This window comes from Scheffersomyces xylosifermentans (genome assembly GCF_036884685.1).
Source record: "Scheffersomyces xylosifermentans strain CBS 12540 chromosome Unknown RJT20scaffold_1, whole genome shotgun sequence".
Taxonomy (NCBI): Eukaryota; Fungi; Ascomycota; class Pichiomycetes; order Serinales; family Debaryomycetaceae; genus Scheffersomyces; species Scheffersomyces xylosifermentans.
This window is the reverse complement of record NW_027042939.1, coordinates 1439789-1463047: the sequence shown is the minus strand read 5'-3', so window position 1 is coordinate 1463047 and position 23259 is coordinate 1439789. Positions and strand designations below refer to the sequence as shown.

Genomic DNA, 23259 nt, shown 5'->3' with positions numbered 1-23259 from the left:
TATCAATTTTTATACTTCTCTCGCTAATTTACATTTTAATATTACACTATTTATACAAGATAGCTAATCAATAGTCGGGAGCGACTCAATAAGAGCGATAGCGCGCTGGTACTCTTTCAAAACAAATTGATTTATTTCCTCACAGCTTTCCTTGACTATGGTGCGGCAATTGGCTGCACAATGTTCGACCCATTCCTTAATAGTCATCTCCTCCTCATTCTCCGGCATTTCTGAAATAAAACTGGTCAAGTCACCAGGATCATTATGAAGCTCGTACTCTGACGTAGCTAGGTTACGTAACTCAATTGCTGTTTCTTCCATGTTATTCAAATTTTCGAGGAAACTAGAAAGTGGTTTTGGGATCCATTCCTTAGGTACAGATTGTTTACGGAATCGCGAGTCATTCTCTAGGTTGCCTTCGTGATTTGGTATTTGGGCAACACGATTACTATTTTGAGGCGTACTTGAACCAATTACCGTGCTGAAGTTTTCTGTAAAGTTTAACGTGCCCCGTGACGAGCCCAATTGAGCAGAAAATGAGGAACGAGGAGGTATTGAGTTTCTCGCAACAGGTGGTGATGGAGACGTATCAATATTGCTTGTCCTTGTGTATTGGTCAATGTGATTATTTGACTTGTCGGGAATCTCCCTCTCCACTTCTTTGTCTTGACTTCTATCGATCGTTAAGTTGACATTAGACACCACGCTGGCAGAACTTCTCGATCGACTTTCAGATACAATCGATTCGTTCACATCCACAAGTTCAGCTTCTACCTCTCTGTCCCTAGCCCTATACTTGGAAGATAGATTTATGTCAGAACTTGCGTCACGAGAATCTTCGACAACCCTATCTAGAAGAGAAACCAGTACTTCAGCTTGGTGCTTTAGTGGTTTTTCATTGTCATGTTTTTCTTGATGTACCTCTTCACGTTCTTTTACAAGTTCTTTTCTTTGCTCATCTTTTTGTCCTTGCTCATTAACTTTTTCTTGATCCTTTTCTTTCTTATTTCCTTGTTCTTGTTCTTGTCCCTGTTCTCCTATTTCTTGTTCTTCGTGCACATCCTCTTTTCCCTCTTTACCTTCTTCTTGGTGTTCTTGTGATCCCTTTTCACCTTCTTGCAAGGAGGGGGGCTCCGTAACGATTTCTGTCACCTCATCCACTTCTATAGAAACTGATCTCTCCTTAAGTTCTGACTTATATTTTGGAGAATTAATCAGCGTCGAGTGAGAAGCGTCTAGTACTTCATCAAGATCTAACTGAGCAGTTTGCAAATCTCTGCCAAAGGACCTCGTTATGCTGTCTCGCGAAAGTCGCGAAACTTCAGCTCGAACCTCAGCTTCCAAAGACTCGTTGTCTGGGTCTACAACATGCTTTGGTCTTTGTGTGTTGTTTTGAGGCGTTTCATCTTCATGAGGTGACCTTTGATCAATTAGTTCATTGGAAGACCGATGTAGATCGTTACCATGTGCTGGTCCTGCTTCTCCCAGATTCTCTATCTGTCTAACGATTTCCGATTTCATTCGTGTCTCATCTTCTGTATCATTTTTGTTTTCAATCTTATCAGTGAGAGCAATCATGGATTTCAGTAATTCTTCATTAATGCCCTTGATATCCTCTATGTAGTTAGCATAATCCACTTCAGATTCATCATCAACTGTGAGGTCAACAAACTCCGAGTGTTCAGAAGGCCTGTCAATCTCTTCCTCGCTTGATAATTCCGACACCGGTCTATCAATTTCACTTTCTGCTTCGTAAAATTCTTCCAGTTGTTCTGATCCACTTGAAATGTTAGTTATTTCAGTATTGTCTAAGTAAGCACTATTTTCCTTCTCGGGAATCGTCTTTGCGTCTTTGATGTCTTGTGGTGCCACCAAGGATTTATGGTCACCACTATAGCCATTCTCTTCAAATAGTCCATTGTCTAATTGAAGTTTAGGCTCACTCAGAGTAGATTTACTATTTCCCAGTGAATGGTGTCCTAATCCCAAATTTTCAGAATCCTGCTTGCCACCAAAATTGTCGGGTATTTTCACCGGTGACAAGGTTTGTCTTAAGTGAGGGATTTCATCAACAGACATATCAAAAATATTAGGTTGAACATTTTTCTTTTTCAATGTTTTCTGTATTCCCTTGGATTTCGATTTGGTATTGACTTTTCTGGAAGTCACTGATGCCACAGGGAACTCCAAAGAAAGGGCACCGATCCTGTTATCGGCCTTGTGTTTTACTTGCCTTTTTGGAGATAATTTTTCTACAGGCATTTTGTTGATGTTCTGTTCAAGTTTTTCGATGTTTTCATCGGCGTAGATATCTTCATCGATGGATTGATCATACAGAGGTGGCGGAGTAGCAGAGTACGGTTTTTGTAGCAACTTGACTTTTTTGCGATTTGCTTTGAACTCAGTCACTTCCGTGTCCCTTGTCTCTTCGGAGGCTTCTGGTTCCTTGAAGACTTCAACAGCTTTTCGCTTCATTTGATTCCCTGTCTTGTGATGTACCATATTTTTGGCATCAGTGTGAGAGCTCGTTTCCTCGGTTTGCTCTACATCTTGATTGACTGATTCTCCACCACGTACTATGTCAATATGTCCATTTTCTGACACAGGTGGATTTGTCGGTAATTGGAATACAGATTGATAGTTAGCTTCATCGTCTTCATCTTCTTCAGAAACAAAAGTTTTTATTGACGATTTCCTGACTGTTTTGATTGCTTCAGGCTCCGATTCCGATTCCGATTCCAACTCTGACTCTGACAGTTGATTTGAATCTTCAAAGTCGCTCCTCTCAATAGTACTGTATTCCGTCTGGTTTAGCAGATTAGTATTTGATCTGGTATTGCGGCGTACTTTTACTGCAATCGCCTTTTCTCTGTTGACTACCACTTCATTCCCTAAGTTCCGCCCTCGTGATCTTGTTCTCCTACCTTGCGTGGTGACCCTAGAATCACTGTCACTTTCGGATGGATTGCTAGTACTGGTTTCGTATTCTTTGTCGGGTTCTGATGTTGCAATATGACCGCTACGCTTCAGTGCCCTTGTAAACTGTTCTATGGTATCCGACAGCGAATCTTCTATTTCAATAGGTTCATTCTTCTTCATTAAGCGACGACTTCTGCGTTTGGGATTATGTTGCTCATTACCGGGTTCTTGGGTCGACGCAACTTGCACTTGGGCTCCCTCTAGCGACTGTGACTTTTTCTTTGTACCTTTACTACCCTTCTTATCCTTGGCAATGACAGAGTTCTCGACGTTTGTAGGCTTTGGTGCTAGGGGAGGAGATTCGGGATTTTGTTCCTCATGAAATTCTTGCTCCAGATGAGAAATATCTTCTTCGCTAATGGGCTCTATGTAGTTTTGGTTGTCTCCTTCGAAGTCGGACGCTTCAGAGTCGGCAAAGGAATTACTCATGGAATCGTCGGAAGACAAGCTTCCTTCTACCTCATCAATTGGCTCTTCTAGCACAGCTTGAGTCGGAATCACACCAGTAGACTGATCTGTAGGAGTAGTTCTTTCTTGCGTTCTCTTGGTAGCGCCCATGAATTCATTATATAAGTCCTCATCTGGAGTTTTATTCCAATATGCATCATTAGGGTCTTTCTCTTCATTCATTTTTGTTATTCTTCGTGATCTTCGTCTTGCTGAAATTGATTTTGATTTGGACTTGTCGATTTCTTTCTCAATAACTTCTTGCATCCCATCCAGAGAGCTATCGCCCTCGTTCCCAATTCTCTTTGCTTCTTCGGAGTCCACGGCATTGTCATTATCGTTCAAATTACCGAATTCTTCTGGAATATCAGCACTTGGTTCAACATCTTCCGTGATATATACTGCTTTTGTTTTTTTATGTGCTGCCTTTTTCGAAACCTTTGGTACTTTCAAGGCGTTTGTTCTCTGAGACGATTTTCTTCCCTGGATGGAGTCGCTATTCTCTTCTTTTGACTGGATAACGTCTGGTTCTTTATCTAAAATATTTTCAACCTCATCCAGCAAATTATCATCTGAGACTATTCCAAAAAATCTATTACTTTTCCTTACAGTAGATTCCTTCTGTTGGTTCCCATTATATGGTGCGGGTGCAGTTTCTGTCTCTTCAGTTAATTCTTTGGCAATTGACTCATCACCTACCAGTGCTTTATACAAATCCAAGTAATAGCAATATCCTATGCGTCCTCTAATGTGCTCTTCGATTGGTATATCCTCTGCTTCCCAATTATCTAAACTGCAACCACAGTAGATGCAAACCACTCTATCATCATTGTAGTCTACAGGAGACGAGATGAATCCAGCATCTGCCAATGATTTGCTGTTGGGTTTAAATTCCGGTTTATCATCGAGTGGAAACGCGTTGCCAAAAGTACGTAGTCTGAACTTCCCAGACCGTGGCTCAAGTGGTTTGGCTATTACACTTTCTTCGTGGTTTTCCCAATATTCTTGAGCTGCTTCCTTTGATTCGTACTTATCTCGAACGATTCCCGAGAGCATCACTAGAGATAGAGAGCATGCCTTACTCTTTTTATAATGTCTTGTGGGTATTACTTCAATATCTGAATCATTATTCACGGTTTCTGCTTTGCCGCAATATGAGCATATCACTCTGCTTGTATTTGTCTTCGTTGGTGCATAGTAAAATCCCGATAGGATCAAGGGTTCCACAAACCGCTCATCGTTGTTTTCATTCCAGGTGGTATAACCTCCACCTGCTTTTTTAACTCGATCCGTGAAGGTTAATTCTCGATTCCGCTTGTATTTCATGGCATCCTTATTGATTTTCGGTGCCATGGCGGTTATTAAAGTCGAGTCTGATTAGTTCTTGAAAATACAACTATATGGTTATCATAACAATTTGGGGGGAAAAAGATCGGAAAATGGAAATAAGATTCCAATACAGGTGTTATAGTCGTTCCAATGCTATTGGAATCAATATTTCTTAAGCAATCTACTCGGCACAATGATATTACCGCTGTACTACTTGAATCACTACTTTACATCTCTCACAGAGATAATTAAAATTACGTGTATGCGCATTTTTTCGCACACAGTTAAAATCGGGCTCTAATAAACGATGGTAGCGCCGTCAAGAGTGTGGGATATTTGCAACTATTGGATGGAGATAGGGCAACCTGTGGGGAGGGGGTAGTCTGGCAAATACTTGGAGAGAACAGGAGATGAATGGTCTAATTCAATTATTTTACTGCTACGTTGGGGGAGTACTTTTAAGCCGAAAAAGCGACAAAAAAGAAAAATCGATGTAGATAAGTTTATTTATTGTATAACATTAACGTAAACTGTCGATATTTTAATAAAAACTTTCATTATCTTAGTATGGAAGTCCTATTTTATATTTTATTCGAGAATAAAATATGATGCTCAAAATACAAGTACATGCCTCCTCTTTCTACGTTCACACATTTTCCAATATACTTATCTATTTTTCAAAAAGCAAACAATGAATCAAGAGAACTAAACAAAACAACTTCAAATTTCAATCTTATCTAGAAACTTCTGCCAACTAACAATTGAATTGTCTTTAAGGCCTCGTACTTAAGATCATTGTCTCCCTTATTGTTATCCAAGTAAGACATGATTAATAACTTATATGCTCCATCTTTTTCCGTGCTGATGACGTTAACGAGATCGTTACCAAGGTTCTTGATCAAGAATTGCAAATCGTTCAACAAAATGACCTTAATCGTAGCAGTATCAAAATCAGGCGAAGCTAAGATCTCGAGTATACGCTTTACTAACTTGTAAGATGAATCTTTGAATTTGTGAGAGTTTTCCAACCAAAATTCTGTTGACTTGTGTGTAGGCGACGAGAAGGAAAGTAAATTAGGGTTTTCTAACTCTGTTAAGTATTCGTCAAACGAAGTTAACTTCTCGGCGACAATCTCGTTCAACACATCGGACAAGTAAACTAAGTCATTTGCCAATTCTTCATCTGACTCATTAGATGCAAACTTTCTGCCCTTTAAAATATTAATAGTAGGTAATCCTTCATGGAATAACAAAATCTTAATAGTCTTGAACTGTTCTTGAGATGAAGATGTAACAGAGACAAAGTTCTTCAAAATTCCTACAGAGACACGAACAATCTTGACCATGATTGAGTCCTTTGCAATGACTAATAAATTGTTGATAAGTTCAGGAAAGTTATGCACAAGAGTCTTATTAATAGGAGCGCTGAAAGACAAAATCCACAAACTCAACAAAATATTGTAAGATAATTGCAATCCTGTAGCATTAGGGTACTTGGCCAGATTAGAAATCAACTGGTTGATAGACTTGAAGTTACTGACCAAGTTAGAGTCCTGATAAATCTGCTTGAACTGCTTCACGATGAGCAATTCTTGGAGTAATTGGATACTAATGAGTTGGAAGTTAGATTCCAGAACGTTGCCAATGAACTGCTCTGAGCTCAAGACGTCAAAGATCTTGATAAGAACCTCTTTATCAATTTTTGCTGCTGACTTAGGGTTCTTGCTGGCTTTGGATAAGAGGATAATAAGGTTGTATAAAGCCAAGGATTTGATTAAACCGTCATTATTGTCCAAGTGCTTCAAGAATGGAACATATGGTAATGATGAATCAACATCAGACAATGCCAATAAAGAATCCAAAAACTCCTGGCCTGGAAGTTCCAAGAGCAAGTCGTTGATCAATGTCAATACATTTTTCAAAACATCGTCTTTTTCGTTGACCTCAAGCTTGTTCAACAAGTTCAAGATGGTATTCGTGCAAAGGTCCAATTGGGACAACACAGTTGACTTCTTGTTCTCGGGTGATTGCTTTTCAAGAACCTTAATATATGAGGCATCATCCTCGGAGACGACACCGGAGCGTGACAAACCCTCCCATGGTATGATACGGTCTCTGATAATCTTCTTGGAGTCAGATAAGAAGCCACTATCGATAACCAAAGGGGTCTAGAAATGGTTAGTAAATGCACAGAAAACTTCGCAATCGTCAATTGATTTCATCCTCAAAAAGCTAAGCTACTTACAAATTCGGTAGCCATGGTCAATTAATGAAGAATGGGTCCCTGGTGTGTTCGACAAGGCTGATGGTCAACGTTTATCACACCTCAATCTGAATGGAATTGATAGCGACTGTTTAAATTGGAAAATTGGCATGGTATTGGTGGGGACACTACCAATCAAGGGTTGAAGTGATAGTCGTTGGGGGTAGAGGTTTGGATGACGAAGTGAGATAACAGTGGTTGTTGAGAAGGGTTTGATATGTGTGGTTCGGGACAAGCATGGGAATTAAATGGTGCTGCTCCTCTTTTCAAATGGATATTACAAAAAAATAAGATTTGGTTGAAAGATGCCCCCAAGCTTAAATTAAGTGGCTAATGTATAATTGGTACTTTAGACCTGATATTGGTAAAAAAAAAGAAGTATCTGCCGATCCCAGGAATCGAACTTGGGTTTCTTCGGCCACAACGAAGTGTACTAACCACTATACTAGATCGGCTACTTTGTGACGGAGACTTTTTAATCGAAAAATTCGTTCTTTCAAAATCACGTGTATTTAACGTGACCGAAATTAACTGCAGGACTTATGTACAGAGTTGGCCGTTAGGTCTTTTGCATCAAGAAACCTAAATGAAGGTTGGCTCTGCAGTCGATCTCCCATTTCTATCTCTAAGACCTCTCATTATTTTGCAAAATAGCGAGTTAGAAACAATAAGCTTGATTAGGCCTTTTTCTTCTTTAGGTTCTGTCTTCGAATCAGATCCCAATAAATAGTGCACTAGGTCACAGAATGATGGAACAATTCAATTATCCTACAAGGATAAGAAGGAAGGAATATTGAGAGTGTTATGTAGGCAAGATTGTAACCCTAAAATTAGCGTACGACTTCTACGCATATTCATCATAGGACCTTAGCTATTATGTTCCATAAAAGATTTCTTTTTTGCAGAATTTAAAATGAATGCATAGTCACATTCCAAGCTATACAGAAGCCATCAAGATCCAACACAACGACGACCGTTGAATTTGGATTGGATCGCGTCGAGGAACCAAATAACTCCATACAAGCCTCGTCATCGCAAACCTTACTATCAATCTCTTCTGTCAATAATGCAAATGTAGCCGAAGTCAACGGTCATTATTTACTATAGAAGATGACCTAATAATAGACTCCATTAGTAATTTATATGACACATTGTAGGGAATCAGATTCCGCTTGCAAATGCAAGCGAGGTTCCGAGCCTGGAAGGAAAATGTGTTCCGTGTCGAAACCCTTAGATTCAGGAATTTTGACAAGTGAACATTGGAACTCGTGAGCCGAATGTAGTAACTTTAAAGGACGTGTCAAATTGTAAGCCTTCTGCTCAACAATTCACTACAGTCAAACCCGGCCAGGGCATGTGCCATAATTGAACCTCGCTTGACACTCATGACATCCGCTGGGGCGAGACCGTTGTCATTCTGGATCAAAAGGTCAACCAGGCGATGAGCAAAATGGCAATGCTTGTGAACATGGGCATTGCTGAGCCGCACACACCCAATAGGGAAATTTTCAAATAGCAAAATGTGAGAAAATGCTGAATGTGTAAATATTACTCATCGCAGGAGCAGCCCTCTCTTAAGCGAAAGCTCTTGGAGGATCCACCTAACCATTGCTGTTATGACGTGACAAAGCCATCAGGTGGCCGTAGTTGTTAACTGAACCAGGAAGCTGTTGCCTATTGGCTGTATTTGAGGCATTTCTACTATTCGTTAGTTTCGTCTTGAAATTGAACAGGCAACTTTTGGGGGAAAAAAAAAGAAATAGTCAAGGGAGGTGTGCAATGTACAGGATTCAATACCGCGACGGGGATATACAGGACTACTTCAATCCAGTTAATTAGTATGAAGAGATCAATTGGAATCTGGGGTCAACAGTGTTCATGGCCATGGACATTATAAACGTCATGAGCTAAGAATAGTCAACTCGGCATCAAAGTGCTTCCGTGGTCACTTCAAATGAACCGTTCTTGGCTTGCTAATTTTTTGAGGTAATATTGTGTGTTCCGTTGAGTTTTCAGGAATTGCACCCAAAAATGCAACTGCGATAAGCCAAAGAGTTGTAGCAAATTTTGGTTGCAACTCTAGAAAATCGGAAGTCGACATAATTGCAACCATATCACAGAATCCGGTTTCTCGATAGTAATTAGTGATGAATTACAGTTCTTTGCTTTTTAGGTTTGTCGTAGTCGGTAGCCCCTGTTCTGAATCCAATCTTTCTGATTACAAAGTCGTGAAATGTACTAGCAAATTATAGCATTACCATACAAATAAATAACATAACTTTTTCTATAGAAGTTTAATATAGAAAAGCGAGTTGATGAATCCAACAACCCACTATCGATAGCTCTTCTAACTAGGAGAACCGGGCATTAGGGAGAAAAATTGTCAAAAAAGGGGTGCACGAACTAAAACATATAAGGGTGAAGGTAGATGATTAAAGTACAAACGAAAGAGAATCAATATCTTTCCATGTTAGGCCGAAACCTTAATCAGATGATTCTCTGGCGAATTCCTTAGACATGTCAGCATCTGGAATAGAACCACAAATAGTTTCCACCATAATACCGGTGACCAAGTATGGGTCGATGTTAGAAGCTGGTCTTCTGTCTTCGAAGTATCCGTAACCTTCCTTAGCAACCTGTCTTGGGATTCTGATAGAGGCACCTCTGTTAGCGACACCGGAGGAGAAAGCCTCCATTGAGGCGGTCTCATGACGACCGGTTAATCTTTGGTCGTTGTCACTTCCGTACAAGAGCATGTGCTCCTTGTGTCTCTTGGCCAACTTGGCTAAAGCAGCCTCGATGTCCTTCATACCACCTGGAACTCTCATGTTCTTGGTGGAGACGTTTGTGTGACATCCAGCACCGTTCCAGTCACCCTTCAATGGCTTTGGATGCAAAGAAATCTTGACACCGAATTCTTCGGCGACTCTTTGAAGCAAGTATCTAGCAATCCAGAGCTCATCACCCATGGCAATACCTTCACATGGTCCGACTTGGAACTCCCATTGGGATGGCATGACCTCAGCGTTGATACCGGAAATGTTGATACCAGCGTATAAACAGGCTCTGTAGTGGGCTTCGATGACATCACGGGCGTAGACCTTACCGGTACCAACACCACAGTAGTATGGACCTTGTGGGGCTGGGAAACCACCCTTTGGCCAGGCATACACGTTGTCGAATTGGTCGAAAAGAGTGTATTCTTGTTCTAAACCGAACCAGACTTCGTCATCAGCGTGAGCCTTCATTAACTTAGCACACTCGTGTCTGTGGTTGTACTTGTTTGGGGTACCGTCGTTGTTCCAACATTCGGTAAGCACGATGATGTTGTCACCCTTTCTGAATGGGTCTGGGTAGAATGCGATTGGTCTCAAGTAGACATCAGAGTCGTGACCTGGAGCTTGACCGGTGGAAGAACCATCGAAGTTCCATTCTGGCAAGTCATCAACAGTAGAAGGCTTCTTGTTAAGGGTCTTACACTTGGATCTGGTGTTACCTTCAGAGTCAATCCAGACGTATTCGGCAAGAACCTTACCGTTTTGCGACAAATCGAGGTACTTGGCCAAGATAGCGGTTTGTTCAGTAATAGAAATAGTAGCCATTGTGAAATGTGTTATATGTGGTAGTGATCAAAGATCAATGGAAGTTATTGAATATGCAAAGAATGCAAAAATGCAAAATTGTATCAATAGCAAGAAGATAGAAAATCCTAAAGAAGAACAACCAAATCTCGTTTTCGTGCTGACAAGGATAACGATACCTATATATATATGGTGGAGTTTGGCAAGAATATGGTTAAGAAGGTCAGTATGCGAGATAAAAAATTGGGATTTTCTGGTTAAGAGTCTGTTGATGGTTGCATTTGTGGCATCCTGTTAAGAGGATCCTGGTGGGATATTGCAATTTATTTTGAGGGCGAGTCAGTTTATCCAGCCAATGAGAGGGCGGTATGGGAATCACAGGTTGTGCGGAATCCAACCCGCGTCATCAGGATGAACCAGGAGGAGAGGTATGGTCCTGGATACAGGGGTGGTGCTCGCCCTAGGCCTCCTGATAGAACAGGATCTGATCCGGAATTGATAATCCGTCCGCCAGGCAAACACTTTTCTTTTTATCAGGAAAACCACCTGCACAACCAGGACCTCACTACAACTGCTTGAACGGAAGGTCTCTGGTCATAAGGAAGAGAGAAACAGAAATATGAAAAATTTTCAGTTTACGAAAATGAAATGGGCCAAAATTCGTATAATGGAACAGGGCAAGTAGAATTGATTGTTGTCTATTAGCGAACGAACGAAGGAGAATGGAGACCAGAAGTAAGACTACTAAGAAATTTGCGGGTTGTGAGGTGGCCGCTGTAAGTGAAGCCTTCATCCACAAGAGCTATGAACAGTTGGCCTTCTGTTATCGTATGCACTAATTCTGACCTCTATCTTATCGCCCGCTCCGTTAGTCCTAAATTGTGCCTGTAGTATACAGCTACACAATATTCCCGATTAGGCAGTCTGCCTGCCGGAGTGTCAACCAATTATCGACCGGTTTTAGTAAGACAGCGGGAGAGGACAGTTAGAGGTGAAGCTACAACCTAGGTGAGATTAGTGTATATACATCAGATCGACAGACCTTATTGTACACGAAGGGGTCGGCTATTCTGTTGGCATATGGTGATTCCCTTCAGTTGAGAAAGAAGTGTCTCCCAAAGAATGGAGTAAATCCAATGCCCCGCGGTTTCAATTTAGTTACTATGAACAATTTGTGGGTAGTCCCAAACTTTTCCCAATCACACTATGCACAGTAGAATACAAAAAAGGGTGTTAAAATCGTCAACCTGAAATTGACCCCACCCGTATTCTTGTATTGTAGACAAGGTGATCCCAAATGCCCGTTGTAAAACCTTAAATTAATTGTCCGTTTGCAATCTCTTATCACATAATTTAGCATGGATAGTGAATGTACTCCTATATTTCTCTAATGCTTGGACTCCAAAGAGAAGGTGGGAAAGGAGGGGTGAGTTATGCACACCCAATTAATTACTTTCGGGACATATTATTTAACTCTACCTTGAATTGTACGACAAACGTCCCCGTGTGACGAGCCATCCATTATTAGCAGATTTGCAATCTATCTGGTTGGAGTGTACATATCGCCTTGATTTCAATTCCTTATCATGTCAATTTCCCAATTTACAGCCTGTCACATCCTTAGTTGGGAATGGTCGGAGTAAGCGAGAGAAACTTACCCCGTGTTAGTCTAATTGAGTGCCTTTCAATTATCACCCATCGGAATAATACAGATACACATTTGAAGTATTTACGACTTATCCCCACCCGAGGCCATGTACAAATAGCCTTCTTCGCGTTGCACTTCTTATCTTGGTTACCACTGATCTCATACCATCAAGTTGTCCAGGACAACTTCTCACACCTCCCGTATAAATATCGAAATTTCTCGGAGTCTTTGTTGGCAAGAATGTAAGTTAGAAACCTCCCCATAATTCTATATCTATATCCAATCATATTGCAGTAAATCTCCCCACAGAAGTTCTCTAAACTCCTTAAGAGGACAATTGACTACGGGGTGGAACAATTCTAGGCCGTATGTGGGTTATAACCGAAATTCAAACTTCTGTGCAAGTCAAAGCTTAAACCCCCATTCAGCAATATTATGTGTGTACTTAACACATTTTATCGAGGTACTATGTGTATATTAAAAACTATTTAATTGTTAGAATTAAAAGGGTTGTGATAGATCTATGAAATGTGAAGAATTAGGAGAGAAGAACAATGTCTAATGTAGGGGTAAGATATTCTTTTTTTGATTAAAAAATTCATTCAAGTACTATGAATCTTTTCACTGGAGTCTTCGTCTTCAGAAAACTCCTCGGTAAGACTATCGTCTTCAACATCGGCAAAGTTTTCGGCGTCAGCTTGTTCGTAAGGCGCACCTTCTTCTAGCACTTCTTTCTTCAACTGTTCTATTTTCACATTTTGTTCAAAGTCTTCAGTCTCCGACTTTGCAAATTCTTCTTCGGAGTCAGAGTTTAAAAAATCTTCAGTGACAGTGTCAGACTCTGGGGACTCTTCTTCTTCATCCACGAAATCTTCTGTAGCTGAGCCGTCTTCAGAACTGTCTTCTTCGGTCGTCTCATCGTGTTCTGATTCTTCCGAGGTTGTAATCTGTTCGTAGATTTCTGCAGAGGTATCAAGTTCTTCGGTTTCTATCTCAACTAATACCGGTCTGCTTATTTCTAACTCTACCGGCTCTTCTTCCGTCTCAGGTTCCGTTTCTACCTCAGATTCAGTTTCTACTTCCGTTTCTACCTCTGATTCAGTTTCTTCTTCAGTTTCTTCTTCAGTTTCCTGCTCAGTTTCCAGTTCAGTTTCTTGTTCAGTTTCTTGTTCAGTTTCTGGTTCAGTTACGGTTTCTTCTGTTTCCGCTTCCACTTCTGCTTGTTTAGCTGCATGTTCCGGTTCAGTCTCCGGTGGAGTTTCAACTTCGTGCAACTCCTCTAGTTTCCTGACTATGCCCTCTCTTAATTGGAAAGCCACATTAGCCTTGGCTCGTACTAACTTCAAATAATCATCGTTATCGCGCACCAAGTAGTTGACATGGAACTCAACATTTCTCAAATATTCGTTCCATTGTTCAAGTCCCAATGTATTCAAATCCTTATTATTTTCCTTATTCAACTTGTACTCGTTAGCAGTATTGAAGATAAAATCTCTGAACTTAAAAATCTCTTCTTTGACCCTATGGAACTTTTTCCAAGTCTTCCATGACACTTCGTCATCTTCCAATTGCAATTCATCTAATAGGTTAGTCAATTGCTTGGAAAAATCTTGAATAGTACTTTCTGAGAATGACTCCAATATATCAATCGTATCTTGGATAACTCTGAAGTATTCCACAAGTATGTTGTCATGGCTCTCTATCAAAATTTTCTGGACAGCCTGTGAAGCGTCCTCTGGCAACTTGTATGTGTCTGCAATGTCATCTCTTATCTCTTGTCTACCTACACTTTCAATGGTACTGTCGTTGGTGAGCTTGATCTTTTCGTAGTCCTTATTAATTTCGGTGATTTTCTTATTGAGAATCTGATATTGAGCGTACGTCTTCTTATGGAGAGTCTGCAAAATTTCACTAATCTCTGGTTTAATCGATTCAATTGTCCTGTTCAATATTGGCTTCATCTCAACTTCAAGATTGTTTGCAGCCAATTGCAAAGTCTTGTTCACCTTGGATTCCCAATAGCCCAATTCTTCGTTAATTCTGAGGAGATTTGGATCCGTAATCTGTTCCAAGCCAACGTCAGTGGCAGTTGACTCGTCAGTTACGGTAATAGTTGATGTTAGGAGCACTACAATAGGATTCTCGTCATCAGATAAATCGCTATCATCTTCAACATCGGTGCCCTTGTCGGAAATCTTCTTTAAGATATCGTTGACGATCTCGGCGATGTTCTTTTTCTCCTTCGTATCCCCGCTATTTTTCGAGCTGCCATAGAACTGGTTAAACTTGATCAAGTTCTTGAATTCCTGCTTGAGAAATTTACGCTTCTCCACCAAGTTTATGGAACTTTTGGTTGCGAGTAACTTCTCGATGAATTCGTTGTAAAGTTTTACGACCTTTTGGACAAACTCAATGCGAAGAAGACTAGCCTGGGCTTGTGAGTAGTATTGGTAGACACCGAACTCTGTCATCTTTTGATTCAATGCATTCCAGGAATTGACCAACTGCACTTTGCCCAATTTAATGTACAAACGGATCTTAGAAAGAGCCACATTCTTATATTGATGGACCACTGGGTATACATGAGCATCCAAGTAGTCACTCAATTCAAGCACCTTGGAGTGGAAAAGGGCACAACTCAGTTCTAAGAAGTGTCTGATCTTGTAATCTTTATCTAAGCTTACGATGAAGTCTTTAGTGGCGTGAACGCCACTCCTGATGTGGAGGGCATCATCCACTGCAACCAATTGGGGCTTGACCACAGCGTCGTAATTGGGTAAAATCGTACTATGGAAAACAGGCTTGAAGTAGCTATTACTGGCACTGCAAGTGTGGTATACGATGGGTGAGAGTGTCTTGAGCTGAGCCTTCGACAGAATCTGTGGATCCACAACAGGACACACATAGGTCAACACATACAACAAGTATGCCAGCACAAGCGCTAAGGCCCACGAGAACTTGAAAGCGGCCATTGATGGTATTAAATGACTTGTATATACTTTATGAATGCTCTCTCACACGCTTTATGTGTTATGTCTCTTGTACCTTACAGTTCTCCTACTATTCAACAGTAGACATCCACGTTTAACGATGGGCTTTTTTGATCTCTGAGTTTTGATTTTCTGCTGGTGATTTTTTGTTTGTTTGGGTTAAAAATGAGGGTGTGCATGTGGGACATCAACGACTGCAAAAAGTATAGCCGTGTCAGGAAGTGAATGGAATGGTGATGTTAAAAAGGACGTTTCGGTTTTTGGAGGAGAGGGCATACTATGACAGAAGACGGTTGTTGGAGAGGATAATTACGCCATGCAGTGAAATAGTAGAATGAAAATGGGGTGTTTTTGGACATGACGTGTGCCCGTAGTAGGCGCCGAGCATCACTAAATTATACATGAGTATGTTGAATGGTGGCTTTTCTCCTGCATTAAATTTTGCATCTATTACTGTCTATAAGTAGATAAAACAAGGACTGACTACCGGCTTTTCCAAATGTCACTGCTTCTCGAAGGCAAAAGGTGACTGTTCAGAGAAAATATCAATCGAGCCAAGGGGAATGAGCAACGGTTCATTCCAGTACCAGCTCAACCCAAAAGACGTCGCAATCAAAATTATCAGCGTCAAGTAACAACTAAAGAAATTATTCCAATTGAAATTCCAGAAATTGAGGACTCCGTTTCCTAATATAATGGCAACGATACTTGCTATGGAAATCCAGTTTAGCACAACAAGCAAACGCGGGTATTTTGTTCGGAACGACAACCTGTTGTAGTCCAATCCATTAAACGTCAAGGTACGGAGGAATCTCAAATAGCTTACCAGTATAAATAACCACATAATCAACCCCGAGGTTGCACAAAGATTGACTAGCAAATTGAATAATACAGCAATCGTTTCAGACTTCGAAAACAAGGAGATTAAGCCGAGCGACGAGGTCAACAAAATTGCAGGATACGGGACGCCCTTGCTGTTAGTATAACTCAAGAATTTCGGGAAATAACCCTCCTCAACCATAGAAATCAAACATCTGGAACCAAAATATATATTGGAATTTGCTGCTGAAATCATCGATACTAAAATCACAAAATTGAATACACTGAGGATAAATGAGCTTGTGCTGATTCCACAATTGATCAAACCAATGAGAAATGGAGACGAGAAGATGTCATCATCACTTCCACCATTGGTTAATTGTGGATGATTGCAAGGTATCAACATCGTTAGTAAGAATAGCGTGGTAATGTAAAAGACGATTATGCGAGCTAGAACGTATTTAATTGCCTTCGGCAAGTTCACATGGGCATCGTGAATTTCTCCAGAGCAAATTGCAATTGATTCAATTGATTGAAATGTGAAGCAACTAGATACTAGTGATGCCATAATATTCAAGACTTTGGAGCCCACAGGGTTCTTCACTACGCGGATAGTATCTATTCCCCATAGCAAGTCTTTAGTCCAGTACTTGAATCCAACATGCCTACTTGTTAATATATATACACTTAAGACAATCCAGCAGATGATGAACAGAATTTTCAAAATAGATATCACAAATTCTATTTCGCCATAGAAGTTCACTGGTAGAAGATTGAACAATGTGAGGACCAACCAAAATGCAAATATGATCGTGAGTTGGTGTTCTTTTATAAATGGGAAGCTATCGCTCCAGAATGACAAAACTGAGTATATTAAGGATATCTCAAGTGCTAATGTAATCGACCAGCTAATCCAATATATGACATTAATAGCTAATCCAATACTGTTAGAAAGAAATATGAACTGAAATTGACATACAGAACCATTAAGAGGCATAAAGCATGCCATTTCCCCGACTGATTGTATTACCGTGTAACAAATAACACTAATATATGCATACGATAATATACTTATAATGGGACCGTTCACCAATGCCGCTCGTATGCCTAAGAAGAGTCCTGTTCCCACTATGCCACCTATCAGGATCATAGAAATATGCCTAGAGTTTAGCAAACGCTTTGTATTAACATGTTCATGATGCTGCTCCAGATGCAACAAGAGTTCTCCGTCAGCCAATTCGTCTTGCCCATTTGGTCGTATTAATGGCGTCTCTTCATTGTCCATGTTTCATCTACTACAATACAACTATAACACTTTAACACGTACAACTACAAAGCATTAACCTCCACTAACAAATCAAACCATACCTCACCAGAATTTTACCCCAGTTTATTTTTATCCGATCTGAGGTCCGGGTAACCATCGGAGTGTTCGAAGCGCATATGTCATATATTCGGCTTTATATAAATTGCCCTAAATTTTTAAAACAAAAAGGTACTGTGACAGTTCGGTGCCTTAATAGCCTTAATAGAGGGGAGCGTGATATTTTCAACACAATAAGTAAAAATTATGTACATATACACATATTCATAAAAATACAAACGTAACCATAAGAATAAAGTAGATACATACAACACATTCGTCCGCAGAGCCTTATCGGAGTAGATAAGCTAGCAGGGCTCATAAATAGACAATATCTTAAGAGCATATATTGTAGGTCTCTGTTGGTGACAAATTAGGCCCTGTAAAGTTCGCTGGCCATGTCTCTCTAAGAAGACTTCTTCTTACCGAAGTTCTCTTCGTACAATGCCTTAGCATTGGCGTATTGAGCAGTCAAATGGTCATGCACGTGACTCTCGACAACCTCGGTAGCTTTGAAGAGTTGTTCAATGTAAGGGTAAACGTAGGTGTTGAACTTGGACTTACCGCAGGTAATCTTATCTTCAACCTTGTACTCCTTGAATAATGGGTGTGAGTGGACGTGCTCGTCCAAGAACTCATGCGTCTTGGCGATGTATGGGTTAACGTAGCCAGAAGCGGTGTCAAGGGCTCCGCACAATTTGTTGTGATGGTGGGTCAAAGGGTGGAAAACGGTGTTAGCGGCCTCCTCCAATGGGTTCTCCTTCAATTGCACACACTTGTAGTTGAACAAGTAAACAGTGTAAAACACGAGAATGCACGATAAGTAGCACTTGATCTTAGCTAATAAAGCCATTATGATATCTATAGGGTATAACGGGATGGGGACGGCGATCAGAACAGATAGATTCGAATCGTTAAACAAAAGTTCTCCAATTGCACTTTTTCAAACTTCAATGAAGAAAAAGGTTCGATTTATAAATTAATCCACAACCGGAAGCAATCGTGGCGAAATTCAAACTTCCGTTGGTAAAGACCTGAAATTTTTTCCTAAGTACAGTCATCTGTATGTCATACAATCATTTATTATTATTTATTGCTGTAGTATGGTATATTACTCCAGTCGTGCTTGCTATTGGGTACCGCACGTGACAGTCTCTCAATCATCCAAGCAAACTTCTTTTGACTGTGATATTTGGTTGGGGTTTTCCTGTGTGGTGGGATATGTAATGTTGTTGGATGCTCCCGATTAGGCAATGGTGTAGCATAGGTGCGGATTGCAAATTGGTTGCAGACGATGTTGACATCTTCTCCTAAACGGGATTATTGAACTCATTCCCAGAACCCCCAAGATCTAAAGAGAGCAGGGCATCTTAGCCCACCCTCTGATGGGATAAAGAATGAATCGTTGAGTGGCGTACGAATCGAGAGAGTTGTTCGATTTGGTTTCTTTTGTAGTCAATGGGTCCTTATTCATCACAAAGAAAACTTTTTGAATCAGCCTTCGTCACCGGAAATTGCAGCCGTCTAATAATCTACTACTGCCGAAAAGGTATTTTATTAGCCGAAGCATTCATTCATCATACCCTGTGTAGTGTCTAACTAGAAATAACGTCTCGTTGACGATTAACAGTACAATAGTGTTACTTCACAACCAATAGCATTTAAAAGATGTCAACTGCTGGTTTATCACATATGGAGTTGAGACCCCTCGATTTCAAAGAAAAAGAAAACGATGTTCTTAGAACTCCAACTAAGATAACTAAGAGGAAATCATACTCCATCCTTAGTCCTATCTCAAATGTCCAGTCAGCCTCTCCTTACGACAACTCATTGCTGAAAAAGTTGTCAAACTTGAAGAATGAGAGAGTCATAAGCGAATCCACTGGTTTGGTCAAATTAGCTTTAGCAGGAAATAATAAATCTGGGGTATCCAACAAATCAAGATCTTCTTTGTCATCGCCCCATTCAAACACATCTTTTGCATCTACTAATACAACAAATTCGACCCCGGCTAGATCAGGGTTACCCGTATACATACCCATTGAGCAAAAGGAGGATGTTCATCCAATGGAGAAGAAAGAAGATTACAGAGAAGTACATCAGAGGTTATTAGAGAAATATGCGGAGAAACAGAGGGAATTAATAGAACATGAAAAGAAGGTTGATCTCTGCAAGTTCGAATTGTTAGAAATCTCCACCAAGTTAGAGGCATGCAAAAGGGAAGAGATGGTGGATCAACTTAGAAAACAGAGACATCCCTCTGGAGAACATGACCTTTTTAAGAAAATTCATTCTCAAACCGATAGAGAAATCAGAGAATTGCAAATAGAACAACCTCAGTCGATTTCAGCTTTAGAAGAGAAAATTTCCATCGATGCATTGAAGAAGAAAGCATCAAATATTTTTAATATTGCTGAGAGCTCAAGCTCAGAAGTTGGAGACAAGGAATTGAACTTAAGTAACCTAAGAAAGAAGGCCTCGATGTTCTACACCAACATACCCAATACTTTTGAAGAATTAAGTGGAATGAGCAAAAGGGCAAACACAGTTTTCGCCAACTCTGCAACTAAGTCTTCAAGTGATCTCCAACTGCTTATTAATACGTCAAACGAGAAATTCGATGATTTATCCTCCAGAACTAATAAATTTTTCAGTGGAGTAGTAAACAACTTATCGCCAAAGAAGAACGATAAGCTTGTATCAAACAATTCGAATACAAAGCTTTATAGCACAATCAACAGTTTGTCCAAGAACTTCAACTTAACCTTCAACAAAGGAATGTCCCATCTTGATGAAGATGAAGACAAAGAATTGATTTATAATAGCTCTTTCAATTTTGATAATTTCCCCCTTGATACCCCATTTTCGGCAGTTAATGAAAGTCTGTTCACTGGTGGGAGTGAACATGGAGACGGGGAAGTCACCAATCTCGATGTCATCTATGAGAACGATGATGAACTGAGTATGCTCCATATCGACGATTACAATAGCACTCTCGAGGAGGACTGATATTTATATTGGTTATTTAAAATTATGTATCATTAGTACGAATTTTTAAAATTTCGAATTCTATTAAATTATTGCGTCTTTGGTAGATAAGGTTATGATCGGTCGTAGTTCATCAATCGTCATCATCCAACCATCCTTTAGCTCTGTCGACTGCCTTCTCCCATCTCCTCCAGTTCTTTCTTCTGTCCGCATCAGGCAATTTGGCCTTGAATTTATTAACCTCTCCGTCTCCGCCGGTTACCTTGAGAATGACATCGTCTAAATCTTTCCAAATTCTGTCTTCCTCGTCTTTGAATGATAATCCGGCGGCTATAGCTGCTCCCAAAGCTGTACATTCAGAGATGACAGCTCTCTTCACCGTTACGCAAGGTCCCAAGATATCAGCCTGGATCTGTAAGACTTCATCGGCCTTAGACATACCACCATCTACAGATAATGTTGACAATGGCTTATCTGCATGCTGAGTAGACAATGCTTCTTCCAAGAAGTCTTCAGAAGCACCGGCATCGCTAGCCATAGCCCTCAAAATGGCTCGAACCTGGAAACAGACACCTTCTAAAGCTGCACGGGCAATATGACCAGATGAAGTGTATTGTGTCATACCAAATAAGGATCCACGAGCTCCACCATCCCAGTATGGTGCATATAAACCTGAAAAAGCAGGTACGAATACGACACCTCCGGTGTTGTCAACTTGCGATGCTAATGGACCAATATCTTTAGCGTCAGAGATTAACTTCAAATTGTCTCTCAACCATTGGACTATGGAACCAGCCACGGCAATGGAACCTTCTAATGCATAATGCGGTTTAGCATGTTCTCCTTTCAATGTTGGGAACCAGTAACCAACAGTAGTCAATGTACCATGTTCTGAAATTAATTTCGTAGTACCTGTATTGTAGAGTAGGAAACAACCCGTACCATAGGTACATTTGGCAGATCCCGAGTTCACTGCCAATTGACCAACCAAAGATGCGGACTGGTCACCTAAGCATCCGCAGATCGGAGTACCCGAAATGGTTTTCAAGATATCATATGCTTCTTGAGTTATCTTATTATGAAATCCTAAAAGAGACAAATTGGGGGAAGCGAATGATCCATAGAATTCAGAACTTGAGACAATCTTAGGCAAGCAGATCTTAGTAGGATCAATTCCCCAGAAATCAAGTAAGTCGTCATCGTAGTCTTTAGTCTCTAAGTCCATGAAGTACGTTCTTGATGCATTCGTGATATCCGACACAAAAGTCTTTTCCTTTGTAAGATGGTAAATCAACCATGTGTCCACGGTACCGAACATCAAGTTACCATCTCCCTTCTCATATGCCTCGCGAATGGCATCATCGTTATCCAATAACCAACGCAATTTTGCAGCCGAAAAGTATGTAGATAAAGGTAAACCTGTCTTCTCTTTCAATTCCTGCTTTCTCTCCTCGTCAATCATTTTCTCAAGATGTTGAACAATTTCAGTGGTTCTGGTATCAGTCCATGTAATACCACCACTCAAAGGCTTTCCAGTTTTACGAGACCATACAATGGTAGTTTCTCTCATGTTGGCAATTCCAATGGCCTTGACTTTATACTTCACTTTCAAGTCAACATTCTGGTTGATCTTACGTAAAGTAATCAAACATGCAGTTAAACATTGCACGGCATTGGCCAAGATATGAACTGGCATACATTCCACCCAACCAGGTTGAGGGAATCTTAAAGTTGGACCCACGGAAGCTTTGTTATTTTCGATCTCAACGTTGTCACTGATAGAGATGGCAATACCTTCAGCGGTGAAGATAGGCTCGTTATGCCTCATCAAAGACGATCTTCTTCTGAATTGTTCTGTGTTGAGAGACTCTGCCGGAGCCTCTGAAGCGGTTGTAGAGTACTCGATCTGGTGTTTGGCGATTTCTTCACCTTCTTGTGAGAACAAGATTGCTCTAGCAGACGTGGTACCAATGTCAATTGTAGCTACCACCGGTATGGTGGGGGCCTTACTGTTACGACGGGCCATTGTGTTTTGCGTTACACAGTATTGAATATAGCAAGAACAGGAAAAGGAAAATCGCTTTTTTCTTATAGGCTTTTCTATTAAACGACCCCACCAATTTTAATACTAAGAAAAAAAACTGTAGTTTCTGAGGGGTATGATACTCCAAGATATCAGGGATCTATATTCTATATTAAGTGAGTGAGAGACTAAACACACAACAAAAAGGAAGCTGTAATTGTATACTGCTTTGCGACTTTGAAAAAGAATAATAATGTAGTTGTAGTGAGAACTTAAAACACTCGAAAACAACAGATCGAGAAAAGAACTCTAACTAATACTTATAGAAGAATCCAATAGTCCCCCACTAGAATGAAAATTTTATAGAGTCCCTCTTACCATTAGTTAGTGACATACAGAGAGACTGCACAAGCATTGGAGGCTCGCTCGAACAAAGACGTTCAAAGCTGGCGTTTGCTATGCCTTGTTTAAGCGAGAAGTAATATTCTCGGGACAATTAACGGAGCGATGGGTTTTTTTTTACAACCTATGGTGAATTGAAAGGAGAGAGAAGGCGGGCCCGACTGAGTACGGAAAACTCAGACATAGAGAAAATACAGTATGTGTAATGGGGTTCAAGGTTCAAGGTTCAAGCTTCAAGCCGTACTGGAGCCGAGAGAGTTTCCGCGGCTTTGTACGATGACCCAAGTGGGATATTAGTTGTTACTACAGAACAGCTTATCGTGAAGGGAAATTTTATAGAAAACTCGCTGCTAGCTCTCTAAAGTCTTGACTTTTGCTCCCGCTCCGCCTCACCTCTGCAACAGCATCTATGTCACTTTCTTGTCAC

At 40.5% G+C, this 23259-nt stretch overlaps 8 protein-coding genes and 1 non-coding gene across 9 annotated transcripts; 1 reads left to right on the top strand and 8 right to left on the bottom strand. All coding sequences in view use genetic code 12, as the record gives it.

Annotated features, from left to right (window-relative positions):
• Positions 1 to 20: 20 nt before the first annotated feature.
• RJT20DRAFT_124189 (uncharacterized protein) lies at positions 21 to 5018 on the bottom strand. The gene has a single exon (XM_064916166.1). The coding sequence runs from the start codon at positions 4777 to 4779 to the stop codon at positions 64 to 66; it is 4716 nt and encodes a 1571-aa protein (XP_064777096.1). The 5' UTR covers positions 4780 to 5018; the 3' UTR covers positions 21 to 63.
• Positions 5019 to 5492: 474 nt separating this feature from the next.
• On the bottom strand, positions 5493 to 7015 carry VMA13 (H(+)-transporting V1 sector ATPase subunit H; the record flags this gene model as incomplete). Its single annotated transcript, XM_064918116.1, has 2 exons — positions 5493 to 6923; positions 7001 to 7015. The coding sequence occupies 2 exons, from the start codon at positions 7013 to 7015 to the stop codon at positions 5493 to 5495; spliced, it is 1446 nt and encodes a 481-aa protein (XP_064777095.1).
• Positions 7016 to 7401: 386 nt separating this feature from the next.
• On the bottom strand, positions 7402 to 7473 carry RJT20DRAFT_t2. The gene has a single exon. It is a non-coding gene; the product is annotated as a tRNA-His (tRNA).
• Positions 7474 to 9246: 1773 nt separating this feature from the next.
• Positions 9247 to 10835, bottom strand: GLN1 (glutamate--ammonia ligase). The gene has a single exon (XM_064916165.1). It carries the CDS (start codon positions 10618 to 10620, stop codon positions 9502 to 9504), a length of 1119 nt encoding a protein of 372 aa, XP_064777094.1. The 5' UTR covers positions 10621 to 10835; the 3' UTR covers positions 9247 to 9501.
• Positions 10836 to 12716: 1881 nt separating this feature from the next.
• Positions 12717 to 15325, bottom strand: RJT20DRAFT_124183 (uncharacterized protein). Its single transcript, XM_064916164.1, has one exon. The coding sequence runs from the start codon at positions 15217 to 15219 to the stop codon at positions 12850 to 12852; it is 2370 nt and encodes a 789-aa protein (XP_064777093.1). The 5' UTR covers positions 15220 to 15325; the 3' UTR covers positions 12717 to 12849.
• LYP1 (Lyp1p) lies at positions 15308 to 17459 on the bottom strand. The gene has a single exon (XM_064915822.1). The coding sequence runs from the start codon at positions 17339 to 17341 to the stop codon at positions 15740 to 15742; it is 1602 nt and encodes a 533-aa protein (XP_064777092.1). The 5' UTR covers positions 17342 to 17459; the 3' UTR covers positions 15308 to 15739.
• Position 17460: 1 nt separating this feature from the next.
• On the bottom strand, positions 17461 to 18472 carry RJT20DRAFT_11445 (uncharacterized protein). The gene has a single exon (XM_064915801.1). The coding sequence runs from the start codon at positions 18270 to 18272 to the stop codon at positions 17826 to 17828; it is 447 nt and encodes a 148-aa protein (XP_064777091.1). The 5' UTR covers positions 18273 to 18472; the 3' UTR covers positions 17461 to 17825.
• Positions 18473 to 19087: 615 nt separating this feature from the next.
• Positions 19088 to 20428, top strand: RJT20DRAFT_132194 (uncharacterized protein; the record flags this gene model as incomplete). Its single annotated transcript, XM_064918115.1, has 1 exon — positions 19088 to 20428. The coding sequence occupies one exon, from the start codon at positions 19088 to 19090 to the stop codon at positions 20426 to 20428; it is 1341 nt and encodes a 446-aa protein (XP_064777090.1).
• Positions 20424 to 22511, bottom strand: GUT1 (glycerol kinase). Its single transcript, XM_064916163.1, has one exon. The coding sequence runs from the start codon at positions 22431 to 22433 to the stop codon at positions 20541 to 20543; it is 1893 nt and encodes a 630-aa protein (XP_064777089.1). The 5' UTR covers positions 22434 to 22511; the 3' UTR covers positions 20424 to 20540.
• Positions 22512 to 23259: the final 748 nt, after the last annotated feature.